The sequence below is a fragment of the Lepidochelys olivacea genome (assembly GCF_965140295.1).
Source record: "Lepidochelys olivacea isolate rLepOli2 genome assembly, chromosome: 23".
NCBI lineage: Eukaryota > Metazoa > Chordata > Testudines > Cheloniidae > Lepidochelys > Lepidochelys olivacea.
This window is the reverse complement of record NC_140433.1, coordinates 8,053,047-8,080,734: the sequence shown is the minus strand read 5'-3', so window position 1 is coordinate 8,080,734 and position 27,688 is coordinate 8,053,047. Positions and strand designations below refer to the sequence as shown.

Here is a 27,688-nt window from a genome sequence, read left to right as displayed (position 1 = left end):
TGCTGAGAACTCCAGATAACCAAGGTGAGTACCCGTGTTGCCTATCCTGTGAGTAAAGGGGCAGTGGAGAGAGTAAACCACACCACTGGTTCCATTCTTACAGCCTGAGTTGATGAAGACCAACAAGATTGGGAAATGAAGATATCATTTGTTATCTTAGCACAGCCATCAATCAACTATGCCTTACTCTGCTTCTGAGATAATTTGTGGACCCTGAAAACCCGGGCTTCTCAGGGACTTGATGTTCAGCAGCAAGAACTGGCTAGGCCCCCTGCACCTACACAGGTCAGAGATACGGTGGAGTCTTAGGGCAGGTCGACACTACCAACTCATTGTAGCTGCACAGCTGTAGCGCTTCTGATGAAGGTGCTCTAAGCCAGGGGGTTTCAACCTTTTTTCATTTGCGAACCTTGAAATATTTCGAATGGAGGAGGGGACCCCTTTGGAAATCTCAGAAATAGTCTGTGGTCCCCCAAGGGTTCATGGACCACAGGCTGAAAACCACGGTTCTATGGTAACGACAACCTTTTGTCACCACAGATTGAAAGCCACTGCTCTCAGTCGAGGGGAGAGCTCTCCAGTTGGCTTACTAACTCCATCTCCGTGAGAGGCAGTAGGTATGTCCACGGGAGATGCTCTCCTGCCAACATAGCACTTTCAACATGGGGAGCTGAGGTCTGTGTACCTACGTCACTCAGGGGTGCGGATTTTTCACAGCCCTGAGCAACGTAGTTATACCGAAGTAATTGTGTAGTGTAACCCTGGCCTTGTCTCAGTGGCCTGTGGACAGCATTCCAGTAGGTGGAGGAAAAGAGGAGCCGGAAGGGAGCGTGGCAGACACGAGATGCCAGGAGAGAGGAGAATGGAATGCCTGTGCAGGAAGGACAGAAGGTGCAGCAGCGGCTACACGCCTGGAAAAAGCCTCCTGGAAAACAATCCCAAACGTACTCCTTTTTGGAGGGGATTTTACATGGTCATTAAAAGCTGAACAATTTATCCTTGCTGATACCGAAATGATGCAACTTACCTCAGCACACTGCCATCTTCTACAGACAGCCTGTCCACCACAGATAGGCCTCACTCACCGAGAGGGCATGAGCCCTGAACTCACTGATAATCTACGTCCAGCTATGACTGATATCTCCATGAGCGAATACAGGACTCGAGCAGGCAGGGTGACAAGGAAACCTGTGTGGATGGCAGAGTACCTGGGTTCCTAGGAGTTATTGTTTTAAATTCTCATTTAACTGGCAGTGGGGAGGGGAAAGCTCTAGTGATCAGTGCAGACAGCACCAATACCAACAGATGGGGCTGATGCTGGATCTTTATCTGAGTCTTAAGTTACAGAGAATGACGCAGAGAAGGAGCAAAGAAGCCCAGACACAGCCAGAGAATCGCTGATCATGTGACCTTCTGAAACCTGCTAAGAGCCTTGGGGTCAGGGTGAGCTGAGAGAGACTTTGAACTGTGAGCAACGAAATTCTCCCCCTTAGTTTGATTTCTGCTGTGTTCAGCGAGACGGGACTTTGTACATGCTTTGTACATAACCAGGACTGCGTTGCAGAAATCCAGCAATGTTAATAACTGTCTCCCTCCTCTTACTTGATATTCCTCCACTTACACATCGCAGGATCATGTTTGCCCGCTTAGCTACAGCATCTTCAATCTCCCCTTCTATCAGAAACAACCCACTTGATCCTGAAAATTAGCTAACTGCTCCGATCAAAAAGGAGTAACTACAGTAAAAAGTAGTGTTTGCAATGTATCAGGAACAAACAGAAATCCTAGGAATGGCCTAGATCCGATGCATGGCAGGGATGGTAAAACTGTCAATAAGGATGCAGAAAAGGCAGACATGGGAGATCAGTATTTCTGTTTTGCCTTTGGGAAGAAGCAGGATTACAGGTTCGGTTGATAAATATAACAGTATTTATGTACTATATGTAAGCACGATCTGAATGAGGGAAAGGACACTTGCCCAACATACTCTGGGGTGGGTATTTGCTCATGGTCATATGCTTTTGAATGGTGGTTGTGGTGTTTTCCCAAACTAATGCGGGTTCCTTTTGCCTTTTCATTAGATATTATCTTTGCTATACGCAGAGTCAGTGCTTGCAAGTTGGCAAGTATTGCCTTTGCAAGGCGCCCGAGGTGGTGTTTAATTTTCCCAGATCAGTGGGTGGGGGCTTGAGTCGGTTCTGTTTTGCTTTGTTTTGTATTGTGTTTCTTCTGTTTTGTATGGACCCTGACCCTTGCTGCCAGCTCCACCTGCCAGAAGGTTGCCCATACTTAGACTCTGTAAGGAGTTAGATATTCTGATAAGAAACATTAACACTATACAGAACCAACATAATACGTGGGGCGTGGGGGGTGGGTGGGATTGTTTCTGGTGGGGTCTCACAGGGATCTGGTCTTGATCCAGTGCTATTCAATATCTTTATCTACTCTAGAAGAGTATATCAATTCCTTGTTGGTAAAGTCTGCAGGAGACACAAAGACTAGTGGAGCAGTAAATAATGATGAGGCCAGGTCCTTTCTACACAGCGAACTGGGTCACTTTGTAAGATGGACTCATTTGGACAACATGTATTTAAACACAGACAAGTGTGAGGTCACACACCTAGGAACAAAGGCCCACGTCTTCAAGGGTATTTAGGTGCCTAAGTCCCATTGACTGCACTGGGATGTGGCTGCCTGAGTCCCTTTTGGGATATAGGCCAAATAACATAGGTCACGTGTACAGTACAGGGGACTGTAATGTGGAAAGGAATGACTCCACAAAGAATGTAGTGGTTGTAGTAGAAACCAACTGAACATGAGCTCTCTGCTCGGTGCTGTAGCTAGGAGGGCCACTGCAATCCCAGGATGTATAAATTGGAGAATGATGTTGAGTGGGATCAGGGAAGTGGTATCACCTCCATAAACGGCATTAGCGAGACCATTACTAGATATTGTATCCAGCTCTGGTGTCCACTCTTCAAACGGGATGATGACCAATTGGAAAGGGTTTAGAAAAGAGCGCCAAGTAGGGTCTGAGTTCTAGAAAACCTGCATCACAATGAAAAAAACGTAGGAAGCTCTGTCATAGAATCACAGAATATCAGGGTTGGAAGAGACCTCAGGAGGTCATCTAGTCCAATCCCCTGCTCAAAGAAGGACCAACCCCAACTAAATAATCCCAGCCATGGCTTTGTCAAGCCAGGCCTTAAAAACCTCTAAGGATGGAGATTCCACCACCTGCCTAGGTAACGCATTCCAGTGTTTCACCACCCTTCTAGTGAAATAGTGTTAAATTTGCAAATGAATTTTAGTTCTGCAGTTTCTTTTTGAAGTCTGTTTCTGAAGTTTTTTTGTTCAAGTATGGCTACTTTTAAATCTGTTATAGAATGTCCAGGAAGACTGAAGTGTTCTCCTACTGGCTTTTGTATGTTACCATTCCTGATGTCCTGATGTCTTCTTCTTCATTTGCAAATTTAACACCATTAATTAGGGCTTGAATAGGAACTGGGAGTGGCTGGCTCACTACAAAAGCAGCTTTCCCTCTCCTGGAATTGACACCTCCTTATCAATTATTGGGAGTGGACTACATCCACCCTGATCGAATTGGCCCTGTCAACACTGGTTCTCCACTTGTGAGGTAACTCCCTTCTCTTCATGTGTCAGTATATAATCCCTGCATCTCTAATTTTCACTCCATGGATCTGAAGAAGTGGGTTTTTTTACCCACAAAAGTTTATGCCTAAATAAATCTGTTAGTCTTTAAGTTGCCACTGGACGCCTTGTTGTCCTCTTCATACCAGCGGCCAACTAGACGTTGAGCTGTTGATCGCTACTCGTTGAGCCCGACGATCTTTCTATCCACCTTACAGTTCATTCATCCTATTTAGTTTAATTAAGAGAAAGTTAACAGATGACTTGATTACACTCTATCAGTACCTATTGAAGGACACAGAGGGCTCTTGAATCCAGCAGGCAAAAACAGAATGAGATCCAGTGACTGAAGCTAGATATATTCAGAAATATCAGGGCATTGATACCAGTGAGGTTAATTAATTCCTGACACCATGTATCTAGGGACATGTGAGATCCTCTGGCACTTTAAGTCTATACAGGAAGAAGAAGACTGGGCGTCTTTCTTAAAAATCTGTTACAACTCAAACAGAAGTTGTGGCCTTGGCTCAAGAGAGATTCTCTCTAGCCTTGTTTTGCTGATGGCCTGACTCAATGCTCAAAACGCTCCCCTCCAGCCTTAAACTCTGTTAGTCTGAACAGGCTCCACCCACCGAGACTGCATGAGAATGGGAGAACAGGATCTCTCCTCGCCACTGAAATGAAGCCACCTCTTGGGTAGGGCCAGGCAGCTGAGAAACAGGACAGGGAAATATGGCCCAGCTGTTTAGAACAGGAAGTGGGGAAGCAGCCTGAGTCCAATCATAGCTCCCGAAGAACATTACAGGTTCAGGATTAATTAACTAAGATGCAAATTGGCCACAAGAATGGGGATCCAAGACCTACTCTTGACAAAGTGACTCTCATTTCTAGTCCATGTAATTGGCTACGGGCTCAATTTGACACCATACCCAACCAGTGGGGTCTGTGATTACACAGTGCCCCATTGTGCCATAGCAGGGCAGGGGGTCATAGATTCATCGACTCCAAGGCTACAAATGTACCTTTTTGAGCATCTAGTCTGATCCTAGAGCAGAGCTTTTACAGAAACATCCATTCTTGCCTTAACAATTGTCAGCAATGAAGAATCCACCACAACCTGTGGTAATTTGTGCCAGTGGTTAATTACCCTCACCATTCTAAATGTATACCTCATTTCCACTCTGAATTTGTCTAGCTTCAACTTCCAGCCATTGGATCCTGTTCTACCTTTCTCTGCTAGATGGAAGAGCCCTTTATTAAATAGGTTTCAGAGTAGCAGCCGTGTTAGTCTGTATTCGCAAAAAGAAAAGGAGTACTTGTGGCACCTTAGAGACTAACCAATTTATTTGAGCATAAGCTTTCATGAGCTACAGCTCACTTCATCGAATGCATCTGATGAAGTGAGCTGTAGCTCATGAAAGCTCATGCTCAAATAAATTGGTTAGTCTCTAAGGTGCCACAAGTACTCCTTTTCTTTATTAAATATTTATTCCCCAGGTAGATTCTTGTAGACTGTGATCAAGTCACCTCTTACCCTTCTCTTTGTTAATAGATTGAGCTCCTTGTGCCTATCACTGTAAGGCTCTTATCCTTTAATCATTCTTGTGGCTCTTCTATGACTCTCTCCAATTATCAACATCCTTCCTGGATTGTGGGCACCAGAACTGAATACAGTATTCCTGCAATGGCCACAGCAGTGCCAAATATACAGGTAAAATATCCTCTCTACTCCTGCTCATGATTCCTCTCTTAATACATCCCAGGATTGCATTAGCCCTTTTGACCACAGAGTCTCAGTGGGAGCTCATGCCCAGCTGATTGTCCACCTCGACCTGGAAATCTTTTTCTGAGTCACTGTTTCCCAGGATATAATCCCCCATCGTGTAAACATGATCTGCATTCTTTGTTCGTAGATATAGAAATTTACATTTAAATGTATATTGTTTGCTTGCACCTAGTTTACCAAGCAATCCAGATCAGGCTGAATCAGTAACCTATGCACTTCATTATTTACCACTCCCCCAATTTGTATCGTCTGCAAATTTTAATGCCTATGATTTTATATTTTCTTCTCAGTCATTGATAAAAATGTTAAATATCATAGGTCCAAGAACCACTCCCTGCCATGTTAATTTTATACTGTTCTAAGTTTTTTAATCAAAATATTTTGCGGTACCTTACAGAAGTCTAAGTCTATTTCATCCACACTATTACCTTTGTCAACCAAACTGGTAATCTCATCCAAAAAAAAAAAAAAATCAAGTTAGTCTGACAAGATCTATTTTCCATAAACCCATGTTCATTTCCATCAATTACATTACCCTCCTTTAATTCTTTATTGTTTGACTCCCATATCAGCCACTTCATTATCTTCCCTGGGATTGACGTTAGGCTGACAGGCCTTTAATTAGCCGAGTTATCCCTTTTACTCTTTTTAAAAATTGGCACAACATTAGCTTTCTTCCTGGCTGCTGGAGCTTTCCTAGTGCTCCAAGACTTATTGAAAATCAATAACAACAGTCCAGCTCCTTACTTGGCTGTTTTAAAACCCTTGGATGCAAATGATCTGGACCTGCTGATTTTAAACTATCTACCTTTTGTGGCTTCTGTTTAACATCCTCCTGACAGATCAGTGGAATGGACAGAGTATTATCATCACCATATGGTGAGACTATACGATCTCTTTTTCCCAAATACAGAATGAAAATATTTATTGAACACTTCTGCTCTTTCTGCATTGTTATTGATATTTCTCCCATTTCCATCTAAGCATGGACCGATATCATTGTCAGGATTCTTTTGGTTCTTAATATATTTTAAAAATATATTTAAATATATATTTATTTTAAAAATATATTTAAAAATATATTTATTCTTTTGGTTCTTAATATATTTTCTTATTGCCATTAACTCTGCTGGCCACAGATGTCTTATTCTGCCCCTTTGCTTCCCTTATCAATTTTCTACTAACTAGAACAATCAAATGGGGATGAAGGCCTCTCCACACAGCACACACACCCCTCTCTGCGGTAGAGGCTCACCGCACAGTGGTGGGGTGCTGGGGTCAGCACTAACTCAGACAGGAAAGCATGCTCTATTGAGCTTCCCAACAGGCTCTCTGCAGCATCAACAGGGCAAAGGAAGGTGAGAGTTACCTGAGCACACAACACTGGCATCTTCTGCATAATTGAAGTTATGATCTCCCCAAGGCCTAGCCCTGCATTCGGAGATGGCAGCTTCTGACCCCGTGCAGTTAACATCATTCAGCCAGGGACAGTCAGATCCATGTCCAAACCGAGCCCCATGTGGCACTGATAACGCTGTCCCACAGCCCAGCACACAACTCAAGCATCATGTAAGTCCCAGTTGCCATCACACCCAGTTTCCCACTGCTGGTTATGAAACATCTTGACTCTCCCAGCCCAGCGACTGTGGCCATTCGCTAGCTGGAGCAGACATTTCTGAGATGCCTGAGCCTTCAAACACCCAAGGGAATAAACACTGAGAGATTCCTGTCCCTCTGATTGCTAGAGATGCTGGGGAACGTAGCGCTGAGGGGTCTGAATGGCCTCCGCACACAGTGACTGCCTGTCCCGGGCTGAATCACCACCACTGACATCCAGCTCGCATGGTGGTCCCTGAGCTGCTCTCTGCAGCACAGGAGCTCAGCACCACACTGGAGTATTGGGGTCAGCACTGACTGTGAGGGCAGAGTGCCCCTACTGAGTTCCCATCCCCCTCCCTGCATCATGGTGATTGACGTGGGTTACCTGAGCACATAACACTGGCATCTTTTCTGTGGTGAAAGTTATGATTTCCCCAAGGCTTAGCCATGCATTCACTGAGGGAAGCTTCTGATCCTGTGCAGTGAAAATCATCCAGCCAGATGGGATCAGACCCTAGCCCAAATCAAGCCCTGCCTGGGGCTGATAGCGCCGTCCCACAGCCCAGCTGCCTCCACATGATGGCAGCTTCACATAACTGCGAGTTGTCGTCACACACGGTCCCCACTGCTGATTGTGAGGCACCTCAACTCTCCCAGCACAGGGATTTGGGCCATTCACCAGTTGGAATGGAGCAAAGCCTAGACTGACTGAACCTGTAAAAACCCCAAGGGTATAATGACTCAGAGAGATTCCTGTGCATCTGATCTCTAGTGATGCTCGGGAACTTAGCGCCTTCCGCTGACCGGTCTGAACAGCCTCTATACACAGCGCCTGCCTATCAAGGACTCACTCCCCAAATCTGACATGCAGCCACCGCTAGGATGAAACAGGGCAGCTGAGAGACCAGGCACAGAAACTCATGGGCTGTGTAGGAGAGGAAGTGAGGAAGAACCGTGTCTCCAGTCACAGCTTTAGGGGATGTTACAGGTCCAGGAGTAATTAGCTGAGATGGAAATCACCCCGAGTGATGAGGGGAGGAACCCCACACTTCATAAAGGGATCCCAGGTTTCTACTGCCCCTGAGCGGCTGCAGGCTCCATTCAACCCCACATCACACAAATGGGATCTACGGTTACCCAGCGCCCCATTGTACTGTCATGGGGCAGGGGGATCAGAGTGATCAGTGCCGGGACAGGGTCTCTCACTGAAGCATACGTACCGCTCCCTGCAGCGCAGGCCCTAAATGCTGTGCTGGGGCACTGGCTCAGCACTGACTGTGAGGGGAGAGCGCCCCCTACTGAGCCCCCACCCCGCTCCCTGCAGTGCAGGCACATAGACTTGTGCGGGGGAAATGGGGTCAGCACTGACACCATGGGAAAAGCGACACTTACTGTGACCCCGAACCGGGTCCCTGCAGTACAGGCCCTTAGCACCATGCTGGGGCACTGGGGTCAGTGCTGACTCAGACAGGAGAGCTGGGTCTGTGCTGAAAGCTTCCCAGCCTGATCCCTGCAGCACAGACAGTGACGTGATGGATGAGGGTTACCTGAGCACTTGACACCAGCATCTTCTCCATGGTGACAGTTATTGTCTCCCCAAGGCCGAGCCCTGCATTCGGAGAGGGCAGCTTCTGTTCCTGTGCAGTGAACGTCATCCAGCCAGATACGGTCAGATCCTCGTCCAAACTGAGCTCTTCCAGGGGCTGATAACGCCGTCCCACAGCCCAGCTGCCTGCACACGACTCCGGCATCTGTTATGTCCCAGTTGTCATCACACACGGTTCCCCACTGCTGGTTGTGAAACACCTCGACTCTCCCAGCACAGCGACTAGAACCATCAACCAGTCGGATTGGAGCCTGCTCTGGAATGGCTGAATCTGCAAATGCGCCAAGGGAATAAACACTCAGGGAGATTCCTTTGCCTCTGATCACTAGTGACATTGGGGAACGTAGCGCCTCGGATCTGATCAGTCTCTACACATACCAATTACCTGGCAGGGGCTCATTCTGCCCTACTAATACACAGCCACCTCTGGGGTAGGAACAGGCAGCTGAGAGACAGGCCATGAAAACTCATGGGCTATATAGGAGAGGGAGTGAGGAAGAACCCTGTCTCCAGTCACACCAGTGGGAGATGTTACAGATTGAGGGGTAATTAGCTGAGATTGAAATCACTATGATGGGGGTAGGAGCCCCACACTTTATAAAGGGACCCAGGGTTTCTACTGCCCCTGAGTGCCTGGAGGCTCCATTCGACCCCAAATCCCACAAATGGGATCTATGGTTACCCAGCGCCCCATTGTGCTGTCATGGGGCAGGGGATCAGAGTGATCAGCGACGGGGAGGGTCTCTCACTGAGGCGCACGTACTGCTCCCTGCAGTGCAGGCCCTAAGTGCTGTGCTGGGACACGGGGCTCAGCACTGACTGTGAGGGAAGAGCGCCCCCTACTGAGCCCCCATCCCGCTCCCCACAACACCCACCGTGATGGATGAGAGTTACCTGAGCACACAACACTGGCATCTTCTCCGTGGTGACAGTTATGGATTCCCCAAGGCCGAGCCCTGCATTCGGAGAGGGCAGCTTCTGTCCCTGTGCAGTGAACGTTATCCAGCCAGATGGGATCAGAGCCTCGCCCAAATTGAGACCTGCCTGGGGCTGATAACGCCGTTCCACAGCCCAGCTGCCAGCACACGACTCTGGCCTCAGTTAAATCCCAGCTGTCATCACACACGGTTCCCCACTGTTGGTTGTGAAACACCTCGACTCTCCCAGCGCAGCGACTCGGGCCATTCACGAGTCGGAGCTGAGTCTGCTCTGAAATGTCTGAGTCTGCAAACACCCCAAGGGAATAAACACTCAAGTAAGTTGCTGTGCATCTGATCACTAGTGACCCTGGGGAAAGTAGCACCTCCCACTGACAGCTGTGAACCACCTCTGCAACTGCCTGTCAGGGCTTCATTCCCCACCACTGACATTCAGCCACCTCTGGAGTGGGACAGGACTGCTGAGAGACCAGGCACAGAAACTCATGGGCTATGTAGGAGAGGGAGTGAGGAAGAACCCTGTCTCCAGTCACAGCAGTGGGGGATATAACAGGTTCAAGGGTAATTAGCTGAGATGGAAACCACCCGGAGTGACAGGGGAAGGAGCCCCACTCTTCATAAAGGGATCCCAGGTTTCTACTGCCTCTGAGCAGCTGCAGGCTCCATTCACCCCCAAATCCCACAAATGGGATCTATGGTTACCCAGCGCCCCATTGTGCTGTCATGGGCCAGGGGGATCAGAGCGATCAGTGACGGGGAGGGTCTCTCACTGAGGCACACGTACTGCTCCCTGCAGCGCAAGCCCTAAGTGCTGTGCTGCGGCACTGGGCTCAGCACTGACTGCGAGGGGAGAGCGCCCCCTACTGAGCCCCCACCCCGCTCCCTGCAGTACAGGCCCTAAGAGCTGTGCTGGGGCACTGGGGCCAGCACTGCCTGCAATGGGAGGACGTTATTCTTGAAACCGCCACCCTGCCTCCTACAGCACAACAGCCGTCAGCACCCTGGGACACTGGGGTCAGCACGAACTCCAGAGGGAAAGGCCCCCTTGTGTGGTCCCCAAACAGCTCCCTACAGCACAGTACCTTCACCCACATGGGGGCCAACACTGACTGCGAGGGCAAAGCAGTCTCTCAGGAACCCGCACGCTTTCCCTACAGCACGGGCCCCTGGCACAGTGCTGTTACATTGGGATCTGAACTGACTGCCCCGTATTGAGCTCCTACCCCACTCCCTGCAGCGTTACCTGAGCACACAACACCGGCATCTTCTCTGTGGTGACAGTTATTGTCTCCCCAAGGCCGAGCCCTGCATTCGGTGAGGGCAGCTTCTGTCCCTGTGCAGTGAACGTCATCCAGCCAGATGGGGTCAGAGCCTCGCCCATAGTGAGCACTGCCTGGGGCTGATAACGCCGTCCCACAGCCCAGCTGCCTGCACACGACTCTGGCATTCTGTAGGTTCCAGTCATCATCACACACAGTTCCCCACTGCTGGTTGTGAAGCACCTCGACTCTCCCAGTGCAGCGATTTGGGCCGTTCACCAGTCGGAGCGAAGTCTGCTCTGAAATGTCTGAGTCTGCAAATGCCCCAAAGGAATAAACACTCAGGTAGGTTCCTGTGCATCTTATTGCTAGTAATGCTGTGGAACTTAGGGCCTCCCACTGACAGGTCTGAACAGCCTCTAAACAGAGCACCTGCCTTTCAAGGACTCACTCCCCACCTCTGATATGCAGCCACCGCTGGGGTGCAACAAGGCTGCTGAGAGACAGAGCACAGAAACTCCTGGGCTGTGTAGGAGAGGAAGTGAGGAAGAACCCAGTCTCCAGTCACAGCTGTGTGGGGCGTTGCAGGTTCAGGCAAATTAGTTGAGACGGAAATCACCCGGAGTGATGGTGGTAGGAACCCTACACTTTAAAAAGGGGACCCTGCGTGGCTGCAGGCGCCATTGGACACCAAATCCTGCAAATGGGATCCACAGTTACCGAGCGCCCCATTGTGCTGTAATGGGGCAGGTGGATCAGAGCGATCAGCGACGGGGAGGGTCTCTCTCTGAGGCGCACGTACTGCTCCCTGCAGTGAAGGCCCTAAGTGCTGTGCTGGGACACTGGGCTCAGCACTGACTGCGAGGGCAGAGCGCCCCCTACTGAGCCGCCATCCCGCTCCCTGGAGCGCAGGCATGTAGAACTGTGTGGGGAAAATGGGGTCAGTGCTGACAACATTGGAAGAACGACATTTACTGTGACCCTCAACAGGCTCCCTGCAATACAGGCCCTTAGCACCATGCTGGGGCACTGGGGTCAGCGCTGACTCAGACAGGAGAGCTGGGTCTGTGCTGAAAGCTTCCCAACCCAATCCCTGCACCACCCACAGTGAAGTGATGGAGGAGGGTTACCTGAGCACACAACACTGGCATCTTCTTCGTGGGTACAGTTACTGTCTCCCCAAGGCGTAGTCCTGCATTGGGAGAGGGCAGCTTCTGTCCCTGTGCAGCTGACATTACCCAGCCAGATATGATTAGATCCTTGCCCAAAGTGAGCCCCGGTGGGGGCTGATAACGCCGTCCCACAGCCCAGCTGCCTGCACACAACTCCAGCATCCTGTAGGTCCCAGCTGTCATTACACACGGTTCCCCACTTCTTGTTATGAAACACCTCGACTCTCCCAGCGCAGCGACTCGAACCATTCACCAATCGCAGCTGAGCCACTTCTGAGATGCCAGAGTCTGCAAACACCCAAGGGAATAAACACTCAGGGAGGTTCCTGGGCATCTGATCTCTCGTGTCGCTGGGGAACGTAGTGCCTCCTGCCAATGGATCTGACCGGTCTCTGCACACAACCACTGCCTGTCAAGGGCTCCCCACCACTGACCAGGCTAATCACTTGGGCAATGTTGAAGTTTGTCCACTCCCCTCCCAGCCAGCTGTCACCTAGTTAGGCAGACTGGACTGCAGTCTGACCTACTGCTCCCACTAGAGCACTTAATGAAAAAGATCACCTCCCACACTACTGGCAGGAACCTCCTGGGGAGCAGATTTACACCCTCACTCCTGGTGCTGATATTCCCTCCAGTGGGATACTGTGCAGTGCTGCAGGGCAGATGCTGTCATAAGCACCTTGGTGATTGGGAGATGAACACAGTCACCCGTGTCATTAGTGGCTGCCTTAGCCTGACATCAGCATCGAATTTACATGTGTTGGCTCCATAGCTCCCTGAAAACGTCACCCAGAGTCCAGGAACAAACCATCCCAATGTGTAGAAAGAACATTAAATATGGCAGGCGACCTGCTTGGCTTAACAGTGAAATCCTTGCTGATCTTAAACACAAAAAAGAAGCTTACAAGAAGGGGAAGATTGGACAAATGACCAGGGAGGAGTACAAAAATATTGCTCAGGCATGCAGGAGTGAAATCAGGAAGGCCAAATCACAATTGGAGTTGCAGCTAGTAAGAGATGTTAAGAGTAACAAGAAGGGTTTCCATAGGTATGTTAGCAACAAGAAGATCTGGGAAAGTGTGGGTCCCTTACTGAACGGGGGAGGCAGAGAATGTGGAAAAAGCTAATGTACTCAATGCTTTTTTTCCCTCTGTCTTCACGAACAAGGTCAGCTCCCAGATTACTGCACTGGGCAGCACAGCATGGGGAGGAGGTGACCAGCCCTCTGTGGAGAAAGAAGTGGTTCAGGACTATTTAGAAAAGCTGGACAAGCACAAGTCCATGGGGCCAGATGTGCTGCATCCAAGAATGCTAAAGGAGTTTGCGGATGTGATTGCAGAGCCATTTGGGGTTCCAAAGAGGATGGATCTAGACTGTTCTCAGTGGTAGCAGATGACAGAATGAGAAAGAATGGTCTCAAGTTGCAGTGGGGGAGGTCTAGGTTAGATATTAGGAAAAACTTTTTCACTAGGAGGGTGGTGAAACACTGGAATGCGTTACCTAGGGAGGTGGTGGAATCTCCTTCCTTAGAAGTTTTTAAGGTCAGGCTTGACAAAGCCCTGGCTGGGATGATTTGGTTGAGGATTGGTCCTGCTTTGAGCAGGGGGTTGGACTAGATACCTCCTGAGGTCCCTTCCAACCCTGATATTCTATGATTCTATGATCCCCCGTGAGAACTGACTGGAGCGCAGTGACGGCTGGCAGCAACCTGCTGCGCTCCAGGCTGACAAGGGTTGCGCCCAGTGCAGAGGCAATGCACACTTCCTCCAAGCAGATCGGCCCCCTCCTGAAGGAAACACCTGCCCCGTGATTCCTCCTGACTTGCCACGACTGACTTGGCAACATCGTTTTGTGGCAGCTATTGCTGCACTCATGTCTAGTGCTGCCAGCCCAGGACCAGTCTCAGATGAATGACGGCAGAGCTGGGCTGAGAAGCTGTGTCCTCACAGAGGGGCGGCAACTCTGGGATACAGAGACTGGCTTGCTGATGAATTTCAGAAGCCCTAACTTCTATCTTCCTATTTGCAACCTGGGACACATATCCTGGACTAGGCTTCACGGGCCCCTGACAGGACTGGCCAGAGGGACTGCTGCAATGCAGAGTTTTGGCTTAGCCTGATCTTCTCAAGCAGCCGTTACATCTTCAAAGAGCGACTGGAATTCAAATTAGAAATAATAATACAACAAGTAGAAGTGCCTGGGTTCTAGCCCAGGCTGTTCCATGGGCTCACAAAGTGATCTGGGGCAATCCTCTGTGTTTGGGTTCCTTCTTCTGTTAAGCATGGATAATAGCTACCCACCATTTCATAAAGGTGTTGTTTTAAAATTAAGGTTTGCATAGAGCAGGGGAAAGGTAAATTGTTCTGGTAAGTGATAGGCAGCTTTTTTTAATAGTGGCAGAAGCTGTAAAAAGAACGGTAAGGAGTGACCAGGGAACAGAGTGGGAGGACGAGAGAGAGCAAAGGTTAATGAAACAAGAACAAAGAAACAAAGAAACTCAAGTTGCAGTGGGGGAGGTTTAGATTGGATATTAGGAAAAACTTTTTCACTAAGAGGGTGGTGAAACACTGGAATGCGTTACCTAGGGAGGTGGTAGAATCTCCTTCCTTAGAGGTTTTTAAGGTCAGGCTTGACAAAGCCCTGGCTGGGATGATTTAACTGGGAATTGGTCCTGCTTTGAGCAGGGGGTTGGACTAGATGACCTTCTGGGGTCCCTTCCAACCCTGATATTCTATGATTCTATGATTCTAAGAGGTGGGGCAGCAATACAGATGGTCACACGTGATGGAGGAGAGCCCCGTTAGAAGACTGGACCTTGAGGATGCACAGTCAGATGGCTGAACAAGCTAGAGCAGGGATCGGCAACCTTTGGCATGCGGCCCGTCAGAGAAATCTGCTGGCGGGCCAGGATGGTGTGTTTACCTGCAGCATCTGCAGATTCGGCCGATCGCAGCTCCCACTGGCCGCGGTTCGCCGTTCCAGGCCAATGGGGGCTGCAGGAAGTGGCACGGGCCGAGGGATGTGCTGACAGCCTCTTCCCGCAGCCCCCATTGGCCTGGAACGGCAAACCGCGGCCAGTGGGAGCTGCGATCTGCCAAACCTGCAGACGCTGCAGGTAAACAAACCAGCCCGGCCCGCCAGCGGCTTTCCCTGGTGGGCCGCGTAGCAAAGGTTGCCGATCCCTTAGCTAGAGGTAAGCAAGGTTGGAATGAGCTATCCCCTGACAGCTAGTGATGAGCTGGGGAGAGGAAAAGGCTTCAGGACCAGACTGTATTTACATGGACACACCCACTCTGCCTAGGTATCCAGCAGAAAGAGCTGTGTTGCCTGGTGTTGGGTTACAAATCACTGTAGTACTGAATACAGGCGCAATGAAATGTTACCCTGATTGTGTGAGTAAAGGGCAGCACAACTGTGCTTAGCTTGCCCTGACTGAGGCTTGCCCTGACTGGGGGTCACCCACAACTGAACTGAACTCACTAACTAGGGGGCTCAGACACCAGACCCCTATCAAGAGTGAGAGGGAGTGAAGATGGGTTTTTCTTCTGAGGGCTCTGTCTAAAAGGTCTAGGCATGGTTCAATCTGCTACCCCACCCCCTTCAAAGGTAGAGCTAATTAAGGCTCTATTAGGAGTCTTTTTGGTTTAAATGATCACTAGAGCTGAAATCACCTGCTGCGAGACAGTGTTTCTGCTCAGCCTGCTTCAGCACCAAGGTCTCTCCACTAAGAGCTGACAGTCACTGAGAGCTGGGTAGAGACTCAAGAGCTAGACCTGCAGAGGTCACAGTAGAGAGGCCGGGGGCAGCAGGAGGTGAGGGCGAGCACAGTAGTGAGTGGCTGGCAGGGCAGCTGTCACCAGAACAAGCACCCAGACAGCAGAGCGAGCCAGGCGCTCTCCTCCCCACCCCCATGGTGGGAGCTGAACTCACACAGGTGCACCTCTGCATCTTCACTAACTAAGGACAACCACTGTGAGTGGGGTGTGGTGGAGAGAGAAGGGAAGGGCATGTTAAAGGAACTTTTGGTTGCTGGACTAAAGAACCTGAGGCAAGACACTGTCCAATGTACTCTGGGATAGGTGGTTTGGTCATGATTAAACCTATTTCCGGCGTTTTGTCAAGTTAACGCTGGGTTACTTCCCTCCTTTTATTAAAAAGTTTCTTTTCTGCACTGAGACTCTGTGCTTGTGAGCGGGGAAGCTTTGCCTCATAGAAGCACCCAGGGGGTGGTGTGTAATTGTCCCAGGTTACTGGATGGGAACTCAAGCCAGTTCTGTGGTATTGCTGAAAAGGAACCCCTAGATATTGAATTCAGCCCTGATCGCTGCTGACTCCACCTCGCAGAAGGGTTACATAGATATTGACTTGTGAAATATGCAATAGAAGAAGACTCCCCCCACTGACATGCAGCCAGTTCTGGGGTAGGACAAGGCAGCTGAGAAACAGGACAGGGAAATATTTAGGCTGTGTAGGACAGGAAGTGTCCTATATCCAGCTGTTGGGGAAGTTACAGGTTCTGGGCTAATTTCCTGAGATGCAAATCCTTCGGAACACAGTGATTATAGATATTGGTTCTTGAGAAATTGGCCCTGGATTTTTAGTTTGAGTGAGCGGCTGCAGGCTCCATTGACACCAAATCCAACCAGTGGAAGCTATAGTTACCCAGCCCCCCATTGTGCTGCAAGGGGGTCTGGCCCAGGGATAACTAGATGCCAACTGGCAGAGGGCATAGGGATGCCTAGAGTTATACGGGGATCCCCTGGGTGAGATATATGTACAATAGATCATCAAAGGTGGCATGTGAGGTCTCTACCAAGAGCCAGCAGCCCACTCGTCACCCTAATGGGGGCAAGATGTTTGTATGGGACATAGCTGAAGAGAGATGTAAAATGTGGAATATGAGGCTGCAGAAGTGCTGAAGTGAAGCTTGTCACCTGCACCATGGCAATCCCTTCGGCTGAGCCAATCAGCACACAGAACAAAGCACAGCCATGGAGACAGGCTATATTCACTGTCTGGACCCAGTGGGGGCCTGAGAATTTACAAAGACAAAGAGCCCCAGGATATGTCTCCGAAGAGAGACCTCCTCTGGGAAGAGACAATGGTCTGTACCTACAAAGAAAGAGGAGAGGGGACAAGAGCTCCCTTTCACTCAGGGGGCAGCTGACAGTGTTTGTCTCAGGAACAGGAGATCACAGCCAAGCCTGGAGTAAAACCCCGGAAGGACTGTGGGGTGAGCGTTGCTCTACCAGACAGAAAAGTATCTCGTTCAGTGAGTCTAGGCACTAGTCAAGGTGGTTTGATTTTATTGGCCATGGAACCATTTCTTTCCAACCCTTCTCCTTGCTACTCCTCGAATCTCTACACTCTGTGAAATCACTTGGCCTTGTCACTATGAAGTGAACTAGGGCTGTGCATTGATTGGGGAAGAGATGGGAGGTGGAGGTGGAGCTGGTCAGCTGGGGGCCCTGTTCCTTTGGGAGCAGCGGATCTGTGACTGCTGTGAATGCCCAGTGGGACAGGAGCTGGGAGCTTTAGGGGGACACTCGGAGGGCTGGGGGCTGGAGTGTGCCTATTGCCAACCTGGAGAGAGGCCATGCCTCAACGCCTAGAGGGCACAGCTTGTGTGGCCTATGGCTGAGTGAGTTGGAGAGCTGCCCCCCAGCGGGCACAGACAAGGCTTCCTCATGCTAGGGGCCCATGGCACTGCACTGGGGCATTAGGGCAAGCACAACTGCAAGGGGAGAGCGCTCCCTACTGACACCCAGGCCTCCTCCCTGCAGCACAGGCCCCTTGTCACTGCACTGGGGCACAGGGGCCAGCACTGACTTCACGGGGAGAGCACCCCCTACTGAGCCCCATGTCGCTCCCTGCAGCACAGGCCTATAGATCCGTAGAGGGGAATTAGGGTCACCACAGCATGTGAGAGGAGAGTGTCCCCTACTGGAACCACCATACAACTCCCTGAAGCACAGGCCTCAAGCACCATGCTGGGGTTAGTAATGGCTGTGAGGGGACAATGCCCTGTAATGAGCTTCCCACCCTGCTCCCTGCAACACGCACTGTGAAATGAGGATTACCTGTGCAAACAACACCAGCATCTTCTCCGTGGTGACAGTTATTGTCTCCCCAAGGCCGAGCTCTGCATTCGGAAAGGCCAATTTCTGTCCCTTTGCACTGAACATCGTCCAGCCATATACGGTCAGATCCTCGCCCAAATTGAGCCCTTCCTGGGGCTGATAACGCCGTCCCACAGCCCAGCTGCCTGCACACGACTCTGGCCTCAGTTAAATCCCAGCTGTCATCACACACGGTTCCCCACTGCTGGTTGTGAAGCACCTCGACTCTCCCAGCGCAGCGACTCGGGCCGTTCACCAGTCGGAGCTGAGCCACTTCTGAGATATCGGAGTCTGCAGACACCCCAATGGAATAAACACTCAGGGAGGTTCCTGTGCATCTGATCAGTAGTGATGCTGGGGAACGTAGAGCCTCCCACTGACAGTTCTGAACAGCCTCCACACACAGCTACCACCTATCAGGGTCTCACTCCTCACCACAGATATGCAGCCACCACCAGGGTGCAGCTGAGAAACAGGCGAGAGAAATCTGGCCGTCATTTAGAGAGGACATGGGGAAGAATTCTGCATCCAGTCACCATAGTGCCAAAAGTTAAAAGTTCATGGCTCATCAGCTAAGATGCTAATTGGCCAGGGCAATGGGATTAAGAGCCTGATGCTTGACAAAGTATCCCAGGGTCCCTACTCCTTGTGAATGGCTGCAGGCTCCATCTGATCAGCGGGATTCATACATCCCAAGACCCAAAGTGCCCACTGTGACCACTTAGTCTGACCTCCTGTGTAGCACAGGCCAGAGACCTGCCCTGGAGTAATTCCTCAGGCAGATCTTTGAGAAACAGCCAATCTTGATTTAAAAATTACCAGGGAGGGAGGATCCCCCACAGCCCTTGGTAAGATGTTCCAACAATTAATAATCCTCATCGTTACAAATTTATACTTTATTTGTAATCTAAATTTCTCTCTTCAACTTCCAGCCATCGGATCTTATTAATCACTTGCCTGTAAGATTGAAGAGTCCTTTATTATCACATTTCTGTTCCCCATGATGGTAATTATAGACTGTGATCAAGTGGTCCCTTCACCTTCTCTTTGTTAAACTAAACAGATTGAGCTCCTTGCGTCTGTCACCACAAAACAGGTTTTCTAATCCTTTGATCATTCTCATGGTTCTTCTCTGAACCTTCTTAAATTTATCAGCATCCTTCTTGAATTGTGGGCAAGAGAACTGGACACAAGATTCCCGCATTGGTTGCACCAGCACCAACTACAGAGGTAAAATAACCTCTATACAGCTACTCGAGATTCCCCTGTAAGTGCATCCCAGGATTGCACTAGCCATTTTGGTCACAGAGTCATACTGGGAGCTCCTGTTCAGCTGATTATCCACCACCCACTCCCAAGTCTTTCTCAGAGTTAGGGCTTCCCAGGGGAGAGTCCCCCCTCCTGTAAGTACAGCCTGCATTCTGTGTTTCTAGATGTATAATTTTACATTCGGTCATGCTAAAAGGCATCTTGTTTGCTTGCACCCAGCTTACCTAGTGATTTAGATCACTCTGTGTCAGGGACCTGTCCTCTTCACTATTTACCAGTCTCCCAAATTTTGTGTCATCTGCAAACTTTCTTAGTGATGTTTTTATGTTTTTCTCTAGTCCCTTGATAAAATTGTTAAATAGTGTAGAGCCAAGAAGTGATCCCTCAGGACCCCAGTCAAACACATTTGCTCGATGATGATTCCCCATTCACAATTACATTTTGAGACCAGGAAGTTGGCCAGTTTTTAATTGATTTAACATGTACAATGTCGATTTTGCATCGTTCTCGTGCAGTGCCAAGACAAAAGCCTTACAGGAATCTAGAGCAGGGGTGGGCAAACTACGGCCCGTGGGCCGGATCTGGCCCCTCAGGGCTTTGGATCCAGCCTGCGGGATTGCCACCCCTGTGGCGCTGTGGGCGCCGCGCTGCTCCCGGAAGCAGCCAGCACCACGTCCCTGCAGCCCCTGGGTCGGGGGAAAGGTGGCAGAGGACTCCGTGCACAGCCCTCACCTGTGGGTTCCAAACCCCAAGCTCCCATTGGCTGCAGTTCCCCATTCCCGAGAGTGGTGCAGGGCTAGGGCAGGCAGGGAGCCTGCCTTAGTGGTGCCGCACCACTGCCACCCTGGAGCTGCTCCAGGTAAGCGGCACTGGGCCAGAGCCCACACCCCAAACCCTCCTGCATCCCACACCCCAACCCCCTACCCTGAGCCTGCTGCCGCACCCCACACCGCTCCTGCACCCCAACCCCCCACCCCCTGCCCTGAGCCCCCTCCCATACTCTGCACCGCTCCCCTCACCCCAACCCCCTGCCCTGAGCCCCCTCTTACACCCCTCATCCACCCCAACCCCTTGCCCTGAGCCCCTTCCTGCACACCGCACCCCTCCCACACCCTGCACTCCCTCCCGCACCCCAGCCCTACATTCATGGCCATGCATGCAATTTCCCCACCCAGCTGTGGCCCTTGGGCCAAAAAGTTTGCCCACCCCGATCTAGAGAGATGAGGTGAGTGAGGTAATGTCTTTTATTGGACCAGCTTCTGTTGGTGAGAGAGACAAGCTTTGGAGCTTACTCTTCAGGTCTGGGCTCTGTGTGGCTCGAAAGCTCGTCTCTCTCACCAAGAGAAGTTGAGCCAGCAAAAGACATTTCCTCACCCACCTTGTCTCTCTTGTATCCTGGGACCAACATGGCTGCAACTACACTGCATACAAAAATGGCAGATGTCTAAGCAGAGCACATCAGGGCTCTTCCTTTAGGCAACCAAATCTCTCGTCTCATCAGAATAAGACAGCAAGTGAGTCTGACGAGAACTCACTGGTCACAGGGCGCCCATAGGGCTGGAGTTGGGTGGGGGGATCAGAGTGAGCAGACATGGCAGAGGGACACTCACAGCGATGTATACACCTCAGCCTGCAGCACGGTGCCCTAGCACCATGCTGGGGCATTGGGGTCAGCACTGACTCAGAGAGAGAGCAGCCCCCTCCTGTCATCCCCAAACTGCCCCCTGCAGCAAGGCCCTTAGACACGACCTGGGCTTTGTGGTAACGCAGGAGCCTGCAGGGAGAGCAGCCTCCGCTGAGCCCCAGCCCAGCATTTTGCATCAGGGTCAGAACTCACTGTGAGGGGAGAGCGCCCCAGTGAGTCCCCGAACTGCTTCTCGCAGCACTTACAGGGGCATGACAAAGGAGGGTTACCTGAGCACACAACACTGGCATCTTCTCTGTGGTGACAGTTATGGTCTCCCCAAGACTTAGTCCTGCATTCGGAGAGGGCAGCTTCTGATCCTGCGCAGTTAACCTCAGCCAGCCAAATTGGCCCAGATCCTTGTCCAAATTGAGCCCTCCCTGGGGCTGATAACGCCGTCCCACAGCCCAGCTGCCTGCACACGACGCCGGCATCAGTTATGTTCCAGCTGTCATCACACACGGTTCCCCACTGCTGGTTGTGAAACACCTCGACTCTCCCAGCACAGCGACTTGGGCTGTCCAGCAGTCGCACGTCAGCCAGGTGTGGAAGGGCTGAGTCTGCAAACATCCCAAGGGTGTAGTCAGAAAGATTCCTGTGCATCTTAACATTAGCAATGCCAGGGAACGCAGCGCCTCCCACTGATGGGTCTAAACAGCATAAGCACACAGCGACTGACCATCAAGGGCTCACTCCCCACCACAGACATGCTACCACCTCTGGGGTGGAACAGGGCAGATGAGAGAGTTTACGGAAAGCTGGCCCAGTAGTTTAGGCAGGAAGTGGGGAAGAATTATGTCTTTCTTAGTTACTGCAGGTTTGAAAATTAGGCCTATGAGATTGCCCAACTAGAGCATAATGCATCACTGCAGCCAATGGCCCTCCAGCAGAGGCCACAACTGCTGACTTACCATGGTCAGGTAACTAGCTGCAGACTGTTGATTAGACATCTCCAGGTATAAAGATTCCTGTTCCCATCTTTCCCCTTATCTGAACAACCCATTGCTAGGCGGCTGCTGACCAGATCCCTGGGACCTGCCCCAGTTCCTTATCCTTGTTCCTGACTCATGCTTCCTCACCCCGTTCCTGTTCCTTGCTCCTGTTACCGTCCCTTGCTTCTGGCGCCTGTTTCCTGGCCCAGGGAGCGGTGTATGTCTCACAGGGAAACAGCACACCCTGCAGCACAGCCCCCCAGCACCTCTCTGAGACACTGGGGTCAGCACTGGCTCAGACAGGAAAGCAGGGACTGTGCTGAAAGCTTCCCAGCCTGTTCCAGGCAGCACCCCCAGTGACGTGACAGAGGAGGGTTACCTGAGCACACAACACTGGCATCTTCTCCGTGGTGACAGTTACTCTTTCCCCAAGAACTAGCCCTGCATTCGGTGAGGGCAGCTTCTGTCCCTGTGCAGTTAACCTCATCCAGCCAGATACGGTCATATCCTCTCTCAAAGTGAGCCCGCCCTGGGGCTGATAACGCCGTCCCACAGCCCAGCTGCCTGCACACGACTCCAGCATCAGTTAAGTCCCAGCCGTCATCACACACGGTTCCCCACTGATGGTTGTGAAGCACCTCGACTCTCCCAGCACAGCGATTGGGGCCATTCACCAGTTGGAGAGGACCTAGGTCTGGAATGACCGAGTCTGCAAATGCAATAAATACTCAAGGAGATTCCTGTGCATCTGATCACAAGTGATGCTGATGACTGTATCGCCTACCACGGATGGGTGTGACTGGCCTCCTCACACAGCCACTCCATGCCAGGGGCTCAGTCCCCACTGCTGACATGCTGCCACTTCGGGGTGGGACAGGGCAGCTGAGAGTCAGGGCACAGAAATATGGTGACTGTGCAGACAGGAAGTTGGGGGAAATGTTTGTCCAGTCAGAGCTGCGGGGGACATTACAGGTTCAGGGCTAATTGTTTGTGGTGCAAATTGTCCAGCATGGCTGAGTTAGGAGCCCAACTCTTGTCAAAGTGACCCTGGGTTTCTAGTCCCCAGGAGCGACTGCAAGCTCTGTTTGACACCAAGTCCCACAGCTGGGATCCATGCTTACCCAGTGCCCCATTGTGCCAGGGAGGGCGGGGGATCAGAGCAATCAGAGCAGGGAGAGGGCCTCTCACTGTGCCCCACACTCCACCCTCTGCAGCTCACGCACCTAGCGCCGCTCTGGGGAACTGTGAGCGTCGCTGACTGTGAGGTGAGAGCCCCATACCCTGCAGCACAGACCTTTTGTTAGCCAGCGGGAGGACTGGGGTCATCCCAGACTGCTAGGGGAGAGCACCCCCTCCTGTGTTCCCAGTCTGCTCCCTTCAGTACAGGCCCATAGCGCTGCGCTGGGGCACGGGAACTCAGATGGGGAACCAGGGGCTGGGCTGAAAGCTTCCTAATCCACTCCCTGCAGCACCCACCGTGACAGAAGAGATGAGGCTTACCTGAGCATACAACACTGGCATCTTCCACGTGGTTACAGTTATGCTCTCCCCAAGGCCTAGCCTTGCATTCGGAGAGGGCAGCTTCTGTCCCTGTGCAGTTAACCTCATCCAGCCAGATACGGTCAGTTCCCTGTCCAAACCGAGACCCGCGTGGGGCTGATAACGCTATCCCACAGCCCAGCTGCCTGCACACGACTCTGGCCTCAGTTAAATCCCAGCCGTCATCACACACGGTTCCCCACTGCTCGTCATGAAGCACCTCGACTCTCCCAGCACAGCGACTCGGGCCATTCACCAGTCGGAGCTGAGCCACTTCTGGAATGCCAGAGTCTGCAAACACCCCAAGAGGATAAACAGGGAGTTTCCTGTGCATCGGATCACTAGTGACACTGGAGAATGTAGTGCTTCCCACGTACGGGTCCACACAGCGAATACCCATCACAGGCTCACTCCCCACCACTGACATGCTCCCACTTCTGGGGTGAATCAGGGCAGCTGAGAGACAAGCTCGGCAAAGTTGGCTGAGCTGTTTATGCAGGAAATGGGAAAGAATTAGGCACCTCCCATGCACGACAGGGCTCAAGCCCAGATCCACGAGCTTGCTGAACTACAGCCTTACCTGTCACATCACCGGGAGATGAGGGAATTGTAGCTAATGGGTCACCAGCAGAGGCCCACCCACCACGAGCAGGTGAAGAGAAGCAGACTGCTGATTGGACACCTCCAGCTGTAAAGCTCCCTGTTCCCATCCTACCCTTTGTCTGAGCAACTCCTTGCTAAGGCTGCTGCTGGCCAGACCCCAGGGACCAGATTCCTGCCACCTCACACGATTTCTGCTCCTTGCTTCCGTTACCACCCCTAGTTCCTGGCTCCTGCTGCCTGGCCCAGGCCAGTTCCTCCTCCTTGTTCCCGTTACCACTCCTAGTTCCTGGCTCCTGCTGCCTGGCCCGGGCCAGTTCCTCCTCCTTGTTCCTGTTACCACCCCTTGTTCCTGGCTCCTGCTGCCTGGCCCTGTGCCTGCTCCTTGCTCCCATTACTGCCCCTTTTTCCTGCTTCCTCACCCTAACTCCAGGGACCAATTCTGACTGCAGCTTGACCTTGGGCAAGGCTTCGGACTCTGTTTCTGGCTTTTACCTTTTGTGTGACATCCAGCCGTGATCCTGATGCCATCCTGGCTCTGGCCACTAGGCAACACCACCTTGTTACTGGACCTGACAGTGTCCAATCCCGTCTGCCCAAGGATAACATTAGTTAAGTTGCCAATTTCCCGGGACAATGGAGTCAGGAGCATGATGCTCAGCAAAGTGATGTAGGGTTCCCAGTCCCAGTGAACAGCTATAGGCTCCAGCTGACACTGAATCTGACTGGAAGGAACAATGGCGACGGAGTGCCAGATTGTGCCATAGCTTGGAATGGAACTGGAGCAAGCAGAGACGGGGGAAGGTTTCTCAGAGGGACACATACACACCTCCCTGCAGCACAGCCCCCCAGCACCTCTCTGAGACACTGGGGTCAGCACTGGCTCAGACAGGAAAGCAGGGACTGTGCTGAAAGCTTCCCAGCCTGTTCCAGGCAGCACCCCCAGTGACGTGACAGAGGAGGGTTACCTGAGCACACAACACTGGCATCTTCTCCGTGGTGACAGTTACTCTTTCCCCAAGAACTAGCCCTGCATTCGGTGAGGGCAGCTTCTGTCCCTGTGCAGTTAACCTCACCCAGCCAGATACGGTCATATCCTCTCTCAAAGTGAGCCCGCCCTGGGGCTGATAACGCTTTCCCACAGCCCAGCTGCCTGCACACGACTCCAGCATCAGTTAAGTCCCAGCCGTCATCACACACGGTTCCCCACTGATGGTTGTGAAGCACCTCGACTCTCCCAGCGCAGCGATTGGGGCCATTCACCAGTTGGAGAGGACCTGGGTCTGGAATGACCGAGTCTGCAAATGCAATAAATACTCAAGGAGATTCCTGTGCATCTGATCACAAGTGATGCTGATGACTGTATCGCCTACCACGGATGGGTGTGACTGGCCTCCTCACACAGCCACTCCATGCCAGGGGCTCAGTCCCCACTGCTGACATGCTGCCACTTCGGGGTGGGACAGGGCAGCTGAGAGTCAGGGCACAGAAATATGGTGACTGTGCAGACAGGAAGTTGGGGGAAATGTTTGTCCAATCAGAGCTGCGGGGGACGTTACAGGTTCAGGGCTAATTGTTTGTGGTGCAAATTGTCCAGCATGGCTGAGTTAGGAGCCCAACTCTTGTCAAAGTGACCCTGGGTTTCTAGTCCCCAGGAGCGACTGCAAGCTCTGTTTGACACCAAGTCCCACAGCTGGGATCCATGCTTACCCAGCGCCCCATTGTGCCAGGGAGGGCGGGGGATCAGAGCAATCAGAGCAGGGAGAGGGCCTCTCACTGTGCCCCACACTCCACCCTCTGCAGCTCACGCACCTAGCGCCGCTCTGGGGAACCGTGAGCGTCGCTGACTGTGAGGCGAGAGCCCCATACCCTGCAGCACAGACCTTTTGTTAGCCAGCGGGAGGACTGGGGTCATCCCAGACTGCTAGGGGAGAGCACCCCCTCCTGTGTTCCCAGTCTGCTCCCTTCAGTACAGGCCCATCGCGCTGCGCTGGGGCACGGGAACTCAGATGGGGAACCAGGGGCTGGGCTGAAAGCTTCCTAATCCACTCCCTGCAGCACCCACCGTGACAGAAGAGATGAGGCTTACCTGAGCACACAACACTGGCATCTTCCACGTGGTTACAGTTATGCTCTCCCCAAGGCCTAGCCTTGCATTCGGAGAGGGCAGCTTCTGTCCCTGTGCAGTTAACCTCATCCAGCCAGATACGGTCAGGTCCCTGTCCAAACCGAGACATGCATGGGGCTGATAATGCTATCCCACAGCCCAGCTGCCTGCACACGACTCTGGCCTCAGTTAAATCCCAGCCGTCATCACACACGGTTCCCCACTGCTCGTCGTGAAGCACCTCGACTCTCCCAGCACAGCGACTCGGGCCATTCACCAGTCGGAGCTGAGCCACTTCTGAAATGCCAGAGTCTGCAAACACCCCAAGGGGATAAACACTCAGGGATGGGCTAAAGGAAAGGAATATGGGGCTTGTTCCCTATCATTTGCTCTGGCTCCCATTCAGTCTCAGTGTGGCAGACTGGCTTGCTCCGGAGGGCTGAGAATGGGACACTGGGGGGTTCCTCTCTGGAGGTCACCAGCTCTGATCCAGCCCCAGGCACGGTGGAATGGCTGACTCGTGGGATGGGGGATGGGACACAGGGTCTTTCCCCCAGGGGACTCTGGCTCCAGTACAGTCTGTGCGAGGAGGATGAGGTGACACAGTACATTGGGGGAAGGAGACCTGAAGCTTTTCCCCTGGAGGGCACTGGTTCCCGTTTGGCCCCAGCTCAGGCAGGGGCTGTGGCTGGCTTGGGGGGAACAGGCACTGCACTTTCACGTCTTGGGGCCCTGGGTCCAAGCTGGTAGTGAGTGGAAGTTGCAGCCATTGCAGCTCTCTGATGCCCAAAATGTGAAATGAGCTGCTGGGGTTAATTCCCCTCCATGACAGGACAGGTGTGTGCAGCCCAGCCCAGCCCTCAGTCCGAGCGACTCCCAGCCGAGGGGCAAAGGGCGTAACTGGTCAGGAGACTGAACTGCCCTTTGCACCTGCCCGAGCCCCCTCCCCGTCTGCGCCCCGACGCCCCCGTCTACCAGAGCCAACAGCAGCAGCCTCACGGGGCTGTAGTTCTGCTCCCCGAAAGCCTCCACTGGGGTTGACTCAGCTCCTCTATATTCCACGGTATCCACATAGACAGGGCCAGCCCCGTGCTGAACTGAGCACTGTCCTGGTGCTGAGGGTGTCACAGCAGCCCAGCTCCTGGCACACCACCGCCGCCTCCTGCAGGCCCCAGCTGGTGTCACTCACGGCACCTCCACTCCCCCAGTGCAGGGATTGGGGCCATGCACCAGCTACAGCCAGAGCTGAGCTAAAATGGCTCTAACAATAACTAAAGGCAAAAATATCTCTTGGGGCAGATCCTATTCCAGGGGAAATCTGGGCCACCCCAGACTTAAGCGGCTCAGCCAGGCGCTGCCACAGCCCAAATGTAACTCGGACTTGCTAGGCAAGGCTGAGTTCTCGAGATGCTGGGTGGCCTGAGTAT

General features: G+C 52.0%; 1 protein-coding gene across 1 annotated transcript in view; it reads right to left on the bottom strand.

The window, feature by feature from the left end:
- Window positions 1–27,688, bottom strand: part of LOC311511823 (scavenger receptor cysteine-rich domain-containing protein DMBT1-like) — a 58,250-nt gene that overhangs the window by 15,620 nt on the left and 14,942 nt on the right. The window contains exons 3-12 of the mRNA XM_084612703.1: window positions 26,244–26,573; window positions 25,123–25,452; window positions 23,516–23,845; window positions 22,395–22,724; window positions 21,314–21,643; window positions 18,092–18,421; window positions 11,970–12,299; window positions 10,824–11,153; window positions 9,537–9,866; window positions 8,584–8,913 (exon numbers count right to left, since the gene is read on the bottom strand). Of these exons, the coding sequence (XP_084468829.1) occupies window positions 8,584–8,913; window positions 9,537–9,866; window positions 10,824–11,153; window positions 11,970–12,299; window positions 18,092–18,421; window positions 21,314–21,643; window positions 22,395–22,724; window positions 23,516–23,845; window positions 25,123–25,452; window positions 26,244–26,573 (3,300 nt within the window). The remainder of the gene's footprint in view (window positions 1–8,583; window positions 8,914–9,536; window positions 9,867–10,823; window positions 11,154–11,969; window positions 12,300–18,091; window positions 18,422–21,313; window positions 21,644–22,394; window positions 22,725–23,515; window positions 23,846–25,122; window positions 25,453–26,243; window positions 26,574–27,688) is intronic.